The 13,002-nt window shown below is 35.1% G+C and overlaps 1 protein-coding gene across 1 annotated transcript in view; it reads left to right on the top strand.

Moving 5' to 3' along the window:
• The first annotated feature begins 5,067 nt into the window (after positions 1 to 5,067).
• The window catches only part of LOC106056341 (20 kDa calcium-binding protein-like), a 32,957-nt gene continuing 25,022 nt past the window's right edge, over positions 5,068 to 13,002 (top strand). Inside the window, exon 1 of the mRNA XM_013213050.2 lies at positions 5,068 to 5,228. Within this exon, the coding sequence (XP_013068504.1) occupies positions 5,219 to 5,228 (10 nt within the window). The 5' untranslated portion in view covers positions 5,068 to 5,218. The remainder of the gene's footprint in view (positions 5,229 to 13,002) is intronic.

Here is a 13,002-nt window from a genome sequence, read left to right as displayed (position 1 = left end):
CACTATTAGCTAGTATATAGTTCTACAAATATTTCTCATTTTGGAGAAATAAGAATTACTGTACATTTCATTTTTAATTTGAATAGACCAGATTTGTATGATTCAGATGACAATTTGAAATCACCAAAGAACGTAGAGACTGATCAGAATTATTTTGCTGACTTTTTCACTACTTTGTATTCGTTTAGAAAGACCTTTGGCTGAATTTGTTTTAATAGATGGCTGGAATCGCATGTGCTGTGGTTGATTAGTTGGATTGACAAATATAAACAGATTTCAAAGTGTCAGTCACAAGGCAATTCAACATTTCCTTTTTCATTTCTTTCTTGACGAGCAAATTGATTTCCAAACAACTTTCCTATTTTTTATTGGGACAAAAGTAATGACACGTTTTCCACACCCATTTACCTACACACACACACACAAACACACGCAAAACACACCTTTGTGAGAATACTTCCCTTCCCACACACAGATTTGACCCATGACCTACATATGACGTAATCAGACAAGGTGAGAATACGCCTTTGGAAAGGTCAAGAGAACAACAGATCTTAGAGCCGAGCTACTTTCACATCTCGCAGAGTAGAATCTTACCGCCCCCTCCCCTTCTATTTTTTTTTTAAATTCCCTAAATTTCTCCTTCTCTAAGCATTACTGGTCTTTCCAACTAAAATACAATTAATTCTGTTCCAGGAATGTGTTCTCTTAACAAAGATCTATAGTTTTAACCTGGCATTGCCCCACCTTCGTTCCCAGGTTTTGTTTTGTTTTGTTTTTGTTTTAGAAAAGTAGACTGTAAACTTCAACACCACCTCTACAATACTCATTAAAAATTTTGTAAATATTATTTTTCATAGTGGTCTCTTCCTTGTTCATCTGACTTTTTCTACAACATTCTTAAGTGGTATTATTGGGTCACTAATTCAGCAAAGACCTTGCCAAAGTTCTCTTCAAATTTAAAATCCCGCTTTGGCTTTTCATTGTCTTAAAAAAACACTATAAAACTTTCACAAAACTCTTATATGAGCTTGCACATAGATTTTTTTAAAAATAAAAAAAAGTATCAACGCAGAGCCTCTGGACCAAAATTTACCTGAGCGCACCTGGCCCTGCATTGTTGAGTGTCAGGAGGCTCAGTTATCAGCCATGACCGTGGGAGAAAGAATTTATGCGGTAGATAGATTCGAGAATTAGATAAAAATAAATGGATTCAAAGTAAATTTTTAGATTCAGACCATTGGCCTGTTCAAAGTTGTTACCAAAATATTAGACTTTGAGAGATTGTAATTTGTTGAACAGAATGCCTCGTCTTCTCTTCACACTTTTAGCTCGCATTCTTTTCATAGATAGAAACTAGAGCGAGGGCTATTTTAAAAACGTCTCTAACGATTTTTCTAGTAATTAAAGAGCCTCACAGTGAAAACTCTGGTTTGACCGTTTAAATTTGTAAATATATTATTATCTTTTTTTTTTAAACGGGAATTACCGAAGTCGACTCAACTATTTCTTTGTATTCAGTAAAGAGTTGAATAAATAAATAGACACACGGTCAAATGTACAAGTTCCAGTCCACAAGCCCTTGTCAAATTATTAGCTGAACTGTTAATAGAAAAACTTGATTGTGCAATGCTTACCAGGATGATTCCCTGCAGAAACGAAGCATTACAAGAAATAAATAGAATGAGAAATGATAGACCAATGATAGCTTCATAAATAGGCAATTGATTTTGGAATATTTTTATAGCCTATTATTTAATTTTTTAAAATTTCAGTTTGGGAATGCCTTACTGAACCAGTTTTTTTTTTTTTTGCTTTGTTTTGTTTTTTAACGGTTGCATTGTTGCTTAAATATGAGTTCAAGTTTGTTTGCGACAATATTACATTTTGATTAGACATTTCCTGTTTCTAGCTAATCATTGATAAATACACATCTTATTTCACTATCTTAAAGTCATGTTGAACCAGCCCTGAATATACGTTCATAAACCCTGCATAAACCTTTGTAATATCCAAGGGAAAGCAGCAACACTTCACCTCCTGAACTCTATCCACTCATCGACAAGCTCATAGAAGTGTCTACTAAATTTATATTACATTCTCAATAATCTCAGTCATTTTAATATGCATTTACAACTTGGCATATAATTTAGGAAATATGGTTGTTCAAATTAAGATACTCTGGCCACTAGCGTAGCTACGTTTTCTGTAGAAGTTTTAAAAGATCGGGTGTTATAATAGGTCTATGTGTGTGTCTGTGTGTAACGTTTTAATTGAAGGGAGAGACTTATTCATTAGTAAATATTTTTTTTAGAAAAGCTAGTGGTCGTACTTTGTCAGTGCTCTACCGGCGTCTTAGTCATCATTCGAAAATCGATGTCATACTGTAATAGAACTAATAACAAGCAGCCTGACATTCTGTTGTAATAATAGGACCGCTAACAAGCAGCCTGACATTCTCTTATAATAATAGGACCACTAACAAGCAGCCTGACATACTGTTGTAATAAAAAGACCACTAACAAGCAGCCTGACATACTGTTGTAATAAAAAGACAACTAACAAGCAGCCTGACATACTGTTGTAATAAAAAGACCACTAACAAGCAGTCTGACATACTGTTGTAATAAAAAGATCAATAACAATCAGCCTGACATACTGTTGTAATAAAAATATCAATAACAATCAGCCTGACATACTGTTGTAATAAAAATATCAATAACAATCAGCCTGAAGTACTGTTGTAATAAAAAGATCGATAACAAGCAGCCTGACATTCTGTTGTAATAAAAAGATCAATAACAAGCAGCCTGACATACTTTTGTAATAAAAAGATCAATAACAAGCAGCCTGACATACAGTGGTAATAAAAAGATCAATAACAAGCAGCCTGACATTCTGTTGTAATAATAGGACCACTAACAAGCAGCCTGACATACTGTTGTAATAAAAAGACCAATAGCAAGCAGCCTGACATACTGTTGTAATAAAAATACCAATAGCAAGCAACCTGACATACTGTTGTAATAATAGGACCACTAACAAGCAGCCTGACATTCTGTTGTAATATTAGGACCACTAACAAGCAGCCTGACATACTGTTGTAATAAAAAGACCAATAACAAGCAGCCTAACATACTGTAGTAATAAAAAGACCAATAGCAAGCAGCCTGACATACTGTTGTAATAAAAGGACCAATAACAAGCAGCCTGACATACTGTTGTAATAAAAAGATCAATAACAAGCAGCCTGACATACTGTTGTAATAAAAAGATCAATGACAATCAGCCTGACATACTGTTGTAATAAAAAGATCAATAACAAGCAACCTGACATACTGTTGTAATAATAGGACCACTAACAAGCAGCCTGACATTCTGTTGTAATATTAGGACCACTAACAAGCAGCCTGACATACTGTTGTAATAAAAAGATCAATAACAAGCAGCCTAACATACTGTAGTAATAAAAAGACCAATAGCAAGCAGCCTGACATACTGTTGTAATAATAGGACCAATAACAAGCAGCCTGACATTCTGTTGTAATAAAAAGATCAATAACAATCAGCCTGACATACTGTTGTAATAAAAAGATCAATAACAATCAGCCTGACATTCTGTTGTAATAATAGGACCAATAACAATCAGCCTGACATACTGTTGTAATAAAAAGATCAATAACAATCAGCCTGACATTCTGTTGTAATAATAGGACCAATAACAATCAGCCTGACATTCTGTTGTAATAATAGGACCAATAACAATCAGCCTGACATGCTGTTGTAATAAAAAGATCAATAGCAAGCAGCCTGACATTCTGTTGTAATAAAAAGATCAATAACAATCAGCCTGACATTCTGTTGTAATAATAGGACCAATAACAATCAGCCTGACATACTGTTGTAATAAAAAGATCAATAACAATCAGCCTGACATTCTGTTGTAATAATAGGACCAATAACAATCAGCCTGACATTCTGTTGTAATAATAGGACCAATAACAATCAGCCTGACATACTGTTGTAATAAAAAGATCAATAGCAAGCAGCCTGACATTCTGTTGTAATAAAAAGATCAATAACAATCAGCCTGACATTCTGTTGTAATAATAGGACCAATAACAATCAGCCTGACATACTGTTGTAATAAAAAGACCAATAGCAAGCAGCCTGACATTCTGTTGTAATAATAGGACCACTAACAAACAACCTGACATTCTGTTGTAATAATAGGACCAATAACAATCAGCCTGACATACTGTTGTAATAAAAAGATCAATAACAATCAGCCTGACATACTGTAGTAGTAAAAAGACCAATAACAAGCAGCCTAACATACTGTAGTAATAAAAAGACCAATAGCAAGCAGCCTGACATACTGTTGTAATAATAGGACCACTAACAAACAACCTGACATTCTGTCGTAATAATAGGACCAATAACAATCAGCCTGACATTCTGTTGTAATAAAAAGATCAATAACAATCAGCCTGACATACTGTTGTAATAAAAAGATCAATAACAAGCAACCTGACATACTGTTGTAATAAAAAGATCAATAACAAGCAGCCTGACATACTTTCTATGGAATGTGAACAAGAGAGTAGCAGCGAGGATGACGTCATTGAGTGGACAAGCCTTATTAAATTTTTTATTTTAACAGCCGAGACAAATGGGTGGCAGTAGCGAAATAGTCAACAAGAGTAGCTTCCCCCCCCTCTCCTATCTTCTCACCCATACACACATAAGGAAGGAAGAAGAGTTCCTGTGCACAAAATATGTACCAAGTTTCTAACGGTCATTGGTTTACTAAGTCACATTAAAGAACTATGTCAAAATTTTATCATTATTTTATTATTATTCAGCAGCGGATTCTTGGGCATGTTAATTGTTAACTACTTTCTGAGACTGCTGGGGGTACCGAGAGGGTTACAAAAAATCACCTGAGGCTAAGAAAAAAAGCTCTCCCTCCCCCTATCCCCACCCCCAGCTATATTTAAAAATTTCCCCAGGTAAGATGACGTATTCGCGAGTGAGAAAAAGACGGGAAACCAGTTCAATGGTGTAGAGACCCAACCTTGGCTCCACCTTCAGTCCGCCATCGCAGTCCCGAAGTCAAATCGCCTTCGATAGAGGCCAGTTCTTTTCAGTCGCTGGTTTTCTGTGAAAGTTGTTTGCTTGTAGCGGCTCCTTTGATTCTAGGCTTTACTCGCTAACAATGGAAGAATGTAAGTGTCTATTTCTTATCACGTGCCCCTAGATATTTACACGACTATTTTGAAGTTGTCTTAGAGATTTACACAACTATTTTGTAGAAAATAAATGTCACATTCTAAACGAGAAATTCGCAAAGGTCAATAAGATATCAAGAAGTAAAGATCACATTCACGCATTTCTATATCGATTGTTGTTTTTACAAGACAACTTTGACACTGAATAATTCATAGCTAGTCACAAGTGCTCTAATTACTTGCTACAGCAGAGTTAACCTTTTTTCAAAGGAAAATAAAGTGAAAGGTCAAATGTAACATTATGCTAATTGGAAATAGATCTATTTTACCCGAATTACTATAAGGACCATATTTAGACTTGATAAGGCTCTAAGCTATTTGAGATATGGGACCTCTCCAATCCACATAAGGCTATTTATTCCTTTTCTTTGTCTTCAAAATATTTTTTTTGTGGTTGCCTGAGGGCCCCAATCTATAGAATATGTTGCATATAGGTCAAACCATGACTTCTTACTATAACTTCCTTAGATTTGACAAATTTGAAATTTTATAGTCGACTTCTTCCTTCCTGTACTTAAGTACCTGTCGGTACATTGCTGATAAGCAGTGCTTTTTTTGTGACGATACGCACCGGTGCGGCCTACTAGCACATTTGTCAATGTGGGGAAAAAAATACTTTTCTTGTCTTTTAACGTCTATTATTAATTAATTAGTAGTTCAAAAGTTAGGCAATCACTCACTGAGTACTGGTACCTATTTGTTACAACAAAAAAAAGCACTAACATGTATAACTGTATGATTTAATAATACATGAACTATATGTAGTGCATTGCCACCATTAATATAAATATAAAAATAATAGGAAATTGTGTGCTAGATTTATTATATTAGATCATCAGTTTGAGTATAAAGAAAAAATTTAATACAATGTTTCATTTTGAAAAAAAAAGTTTTCCTTTGATAGCTCAAAGTTATGGTTTTTGAAATAGCGAGTTGCGGGAATTTGTTGGTACTTTTTGGCATCCTCCTTTATCTTTCCCAGTGCTTACCTCCCATCTCTTCCCTCAAGATCTGTTGTCTATCAGCTTTCCAATCTTCTGTAGTCAAAACAAAATGGTAAATAAATCTAAATTTAGGTGTTGGCGTGCTGGGGGTATAGGCCTATATATATATATATATATATATATTTAGATTGGCAACAGCGATTAAGTCCCCATTTCAGATTTACAGGGATTTAAACAAACACATTTGATGTGAAAATAAATATTTGACTCATTTTATTTGAACCAGCAACAGCTTTAAAAAAACAACAACATCCAAGCAAATGTAAATACAATTATTTTGGGCAAAGAGAATAAATAAATTACCTGCTGTCATAAAAATGCTAAAGTTCTTGATACTAAATGCCATAACACTTTGTTCTAGCATTTTTTTTTCTTTACATGTATATATATTATATATATATATGTATAGGCCTATATATTAGTTGAAATCTTTCTTGAATGTTTTCTTGGCTTATTAAGCTATTTCTTTTTTTTAAAGTTTCAAATAAATGTCTACTAGCTACGTGCCTAACGTTGGCAAGTTTGTTTTTTGTTTTCTGGTGACTAAAATAGACAAGTTCGTATCTTGGATCAATTTTTGACATCTAGAGTCAGTGTTCATGTTTTATTAGATTTATAATATACTGCATATGTTGATTAATTTTCATTACTCACAACACAAACAACATCTAAATGCCATAAAAACTTTACCTTAAGCCTTAACACTATAGGACGAAACATGCTATTGTGTTATATACTCTAGCATAGGCTAGATCAGCGATGCCCAAACTACGGCCCGCGGGCCAGATCCGGCCCGCAACGTGCTTCTATCCGGCCCGCCAACGCATGGGAACAAAATTTAAAAAAACAATTAAAAATTTTAAAAATGTTAACAAAAAAATTAAAAACTTTTTTTTTTTAATTAAAAAATTAGAATGTTGAAAAAATATTATCTTTAAGTTAGGATTCTCACTCATTCTTTGATGAATTTCATCTTTATGTTTGGTATTCTAATATTCAAAGTAAATATTTTTTTGTATTGTAAGAACACAAGTGTTGTTGTTTTTTTTCAATGGCGATAAAACTAGACAGCTATTTTAAATTCTTGAAAAATTCAGCCACTGTCTTGAGCTAGCCGTGTCCTTGACACCTTGAGTGTGCAACACAGAGATCATTGTTGCATCGTTTTGGGTCGTGTTCTTTAGATATCAAAGCGATTGGTACCGTATTGTTTAACGTTTGTGATTTAATGAAATGGGAGAGCCTAAGAAACGAAAAGTGGACTCTGAATGTAGAAACTTTCAAGAAAAGTGGACAGATCTTTACTTTTTTGTGGAATAGGATAGTAAGTCAACATGTTTGATTTGTAAAGAAAGTGTGGCTGTTTTTAAAGAACATAACATTAAAAGGCATCATGAAGCCAAACACATAAACACATATGTTGGCATTCTTGGTTTGAGCCGCGAAGACAAGATTGTCAAGTTACGACTAGAGATTGGGGGATGGACGAGAATATTTAACAAAAAGAGACAAGAAAATGAGTCGGCGATAAGGGCCAGCTACAGAGTTGCTCACATCTTAAGTAGAGCAATGAAGCCTTTTTCAGATGGCGAATATGTAAACAAGTGTATGCTAGCAGTGATGGAAGAAATGTGTTCTGAAAAGAAGAATGCAGTAGAAGCTGTCAGCCTTTCACGCATGAGAATTACAAGGCGAGTGGAAGATATGGGGGTAAATCTTCATTCACAATTAAAAGAGCAGCAGAATTCGAAATGTTTTCTATTCCTGCTGAAGAGTTCACTGACATAACTGATACTGCGCAACTCTTGGTATTTATTCGCAGTACAAACAACAATTTTGATATAACAGAGGAGTTAGCAGCTATGAGGAGCATGCATGGGACTACAACTGGAGAAGACCTGTTCAAAGAAGTGTCAACCATCATGGAGGACCTTGCTCTTCCTTGGAATAAATTAGTTGGAGTGACTACTGATGGCGCTAGAAATATGGTTGGATGTCACAGCGGACTGACAGCAAGAGTTATTAAAAAATTTGTTGAGTCAAATGGAACTGAACCCCTGCGGCTTCACTGCATCATTCACCAACAAAATCTCTGTGGAAAGGTTTTGAATCTGGACCATGTGATGATGATTGTACGCAACACTGTACATTTCATCAAATCACAAAAGCGTTGAATCACAGAACTTTCAAAGATTTTCTGACAGAAATAGAGTCCGAATATGAAGACGTTCTATTTCACAGTGAAGTGAGGGGCTGGTTAAGCCGAGGAAAGGTGTTAAAACGTTGTTTTTAAATCAAAACAAGTGCCACAACTGAACGACCCTTCATGGTTGTGGGATTTTGGCTATTTTATGCGACATCACATCTAAATGAACTTAACACCAAACTACAAGGGAAAGACAAATTGATTTCGCATGTGTATGCAGACATATGTGCTTTCCAAACAAATTGCAACTCTTCATTCAACAGGCGGAAAGGGTGCATCTTGTCCACTTTCCTACCTGTAACACTCTACAAAATGATAAGCAGCTAAATATGTCTCTCCCAAAAGAAAGAATGATCCAACTTCTGAGACTCTTGATGGATAATTTCAGTGAAAGATTTGTGGATTCTCAGAATTTAAAAAATGAAATCCGTCTTTTTGAAAATCCGTTTGCTGCCGATGTATCAAGTGCCCCGACAGATCTACAACTGGAACTGATGAAACGGGCGAAGGCCAAGTTACGTAATCGCCTCACGGATGAACATCTAGATTCAGTGCTCCGAGTTGGTGTTTCATCTATGCAGCCACATATTCAGAAGATTGTTTTGGATAAACTTCATGCATCACATTAATTTATGCAAGTCGGTCCACAAATAAACTATTAAAAATAGCATATTGTATTTGTTTTTCTTTTTGGTGTTATGGCCCGCGACACGAATGCCGAAAATTAAAATGGCCCGCAGACCGAATAAGGTTGGGCATCACTGGGCTAGATCATTTCTGTTTCTAATGTTTAAGGGTAGCAGTTATGTCTGGAATGTTTTAAGTAGCATTTGTGTTTGCAATTGTACGGGTAGAAATTGTGTCTCCTGGGTAACAGTTGAGAGTTATTTCTCAGACATGTCTATGTTTATGTCGACAAGACTGACAGTCCAAATGCTAAATTTAGGCTTAGGTTTGATCTGCTTTATCACTTCATATACTTTCTGCATTCGAGTTGCTGTTTCTGTCTTGTCTTCGTTAGTAGTGTGAGTAAAGTATATTAAAACATATCATTTCATGTAAAAGACACAAAAAAAAAGCAAACAACTCACCAGTCTCTATTTTCAAAAGAAAGACAAAAAAATATGATATAATTTTAAAGTTCTTGAAAAGTCATTGAACAGAAACAAGAAAAATCAAGACAACAATGACAAGAAATTAGTTACATCACACTGATTAGACATTCAGTTGTCTTGTTATGTATTTGTATTAGACACTCAACTGTTTTGTGATGTATTTGTATTAGACACAAATTCTTAATATGTATTTGTATTGGGCTCTCAACTGTCTTGTTATGTATTTGTATTAGATCAGGCATGTCAAACTCGTCAAGGTGTGTGAGCCACATAAAAAACTTACTATGACTTGAGGGGCCGCAGCAAAGAAATCTGTTGCAAAACATCCTACTAGTTTTATGTAAATTAGAAACAATACAATAGAATACAATAATTAATGGCATACCTGTCCCCTAGTTAGCTAAATTTGTAGTACTATTAAGTAATTAAAAATGACTATGATTACGCATTATTTTCTTTGTCCTGATGCTTCACAACTTTTCTGGGATACAAGATTATTGAATGTCATACAAGATTATTAATGTCATACAAGATTATTAATGTCATACAAGATTATTAATGTCATACAAGAGTATTGAATGTCAGGTTGAAGTTTGTTTGCCACTTCATCACTGATGTTAAATTTTGATCAGATAATCTCGAACGGTGTAGTGCTTTGTAGCTTTCATTACAGAAAAGAACTGCTCACAGATATCCGTGCTTGCCAACATAGCTAGAATTCTGGCTGCAAATTTCCGCAATTCAAAGTACCGTTCAGGGTAAATTACCGTAACATTTTGCCACAGCCGATTCTATATACTTCGATTTCAACAAAGAATCTGACTGCTATTCTATCAGCTCTAGTTGCACATTACCAACAGCTTTATCAGAATCAAATGAGAAGGGAGGTACAAAGTCACGAAAATGGTCATTGAAAGCATCTACTAACGATTCCAGGTGTTAGACATACTTACCAAATGTTGCAGCCGTATTTAATCTTTTTAGTTCCTGACACGTTGAGAAGTGATCAAGATTTCTCTTCATATTTGTTTTTTTTTTTTAAAGCACTTCACATGATCACACGTAGTTGTGACAATTTTGTCTTTACTTTGAAGTTTCAACTTCAAGTCTTGCAGGTGACCAGTGGGATCAACTGCGAAGTGCCAAATCTCGAACCCATTCGTCAGTTTGGAAATGTTCAACAGGTTCAACTATCTTGTTCAGAAACAATACAATACAAGCGGACTTCTGCGTAGTAGGGAGCACAATCAAATTCGTGTCCAATGTCATCCAGGAATATTGAAAATTAGCGAGGATTAAAACCACGGACCAAATAAAATTGAGAGCGACTGAAACCGGTCTTAGTTCATGTTGGAACTGTAATTGGTGTGTGCAGAATGTTTCTTGGTGAATGATGCACTAAAAATGTGCATATTTAAAATTAGCATCAGTCTCTCTTATTTTTGCAAGCAGCTTTGCATCAAAATTTCATGCTTGGTGCTCCTCATGTATGTCAAAATTCCTGTCACAGGCCCTTATGAATATAGCCAACTGTGCTACACCCGTTACATCAGTTGACTCATCGAGAGCCAATGAAAATAATTCAAAATCAATCAATTATTTTGTTCTTTAATTGTTCATGCAATCTGACTGACATGGAATTTATTTTATCTGCCACAGTGTTCCTAGTTAACGCTATTTCTTTGAATGCTTTCTCCTTATCTGGACAAATTACTTCGGCTTTAACGACACACTCCTTCATAAAATCACATTTACTAAATTATTTGCTATGGCTTGCAATTAAGTTTGACAAAATGTAGTTTGCTTTCAATGCAGACTCACTCTCGTTGCCAGTTTAACAAATACTATTTTTCAATTCAAATAGCTTGTCATCTCTTATTTTCCAGCGTAATAGTTTAACATTATTTTTGATAACTTTTTAGGTGGCCAAGCGGGCTGCATGCAAAGTGGTCGCGGGCCGCCACTCAACTGTTTTGTGATGTATTTGTATTAGACACACATTCTTGTTATGTATTTGTATTAGACTGTCTATTTAAGTGTTTCCATTTTTAAGTTTCCAAAAAACAAAAAATGCAAAGTTTGTCTGTGCTTCTCCAAATAGATGTTTACATGTCTGGCAATATGCATTCACTTTAACAATGTTAATTTAAAACTTGAAGAAAGCCTAGTTTGTCTAATCCTGCTCCAGATGTAAGCAAACGTAACTCAACAAAATACACTACGCTTGTTATGTGCAGTCTATACCGTCTCTCTACTCATTAGAGACTTAGAACTGGGTAAGAGAATACAGTTTCCTTAACGTAATCATTTTTTTTGTTCTTTGTTTTATTTTGCCAGCGTATAAATTTCAAAACCATTTTTATAACTAGCAATGATGTGGTTAAAACCAGAAAACCAGTGAGATATAGTCGTTTTTATACCGTGTGCGCTACTTATTGAGTTTGTTGAGGCTACCGTTTTCTGAAATTAACTCTTGGCAACAAAAAGTGTATAACTTGACAGGGTTTCATCTGTATAAGCATCCATTCTCTAACAGTATAAAGACTTCCACTAGTCAACAACTTTTAAAAGAAGCAAGCCAAGTAAACAACTAAAGCTCCAGCATCAACAGGAAGCCACCTGGAATATTATCACCACGCCAACATGCTGCTAGGCGTGTTCTATCTACAAATGATTCAATCCAGCCTTCATGCTAGCCAATTATCACTCACTCATTACATAGAGCAACGAGATCAGAGATGTACATGTTTAATATACATTTCAGCCTGGCTGGCAACTAGGACACACATTACCTTGTCTTCCCTCGATTGCTTTATCACATTTCAGTTTTTCTCAATTTAAATATAAACCAGCACTTGAATAACAACACAGAATTCTAATACAAGGGAAACAATTTGAAAATTCTCTGTGACTGAGAGTAATATTGTGTTATCCTTCCTGTTGTCATAGATCTTAATAAGCCAATCACAACTCCTCTTGCATCCACTTCTTCCAATTCATGTTCCTTCATTCATAACTATACTCCTTCTTATTACTGAATACATCTCCTGAATAGCTGAACATCTAAAGGTCTAGATCTAGTTACTTCAATTGTTGCTTGATTGAGAATAAGAAGAACTTTATTAGCTGGCCTGGAATTAAGAAACAAGATGTAGGCATTAGCTTAGGAAGGTTCATTTTCTGTGCGTATATCTTCTTATCTTTTATCTATAAAGCGACTGGGCTGCGCTGTTAGGGAGTGATTGAAAAACGTCTTGCTAATGTAAACTTGTTGATTGTCTCAGCCACTCTCAGCATGGGTCAAGGTGATATCAAGATCATCACTAATCAGGTGCTCAATAAGCCTTGATCAGTCAAGAAACAAATCGTGATTTCCGAATAGACTA

This window comes from Biomphalaria glabrata, chromosome 2 (assembly GCF_947242115.1).
Source record: "Biomphalaria glabrata chromosome 2, xgBioGlab47.1, whole genome shotgun sequence".
NCBI lineage: Eukaryota > Metazoa > Mollusca > Gastropoda > Planorbidae > Biomphalaria > Biomphalaria glabrata.
This window is presented reverse-complemented; position numbering and strand designations above follow the sequence as displayed.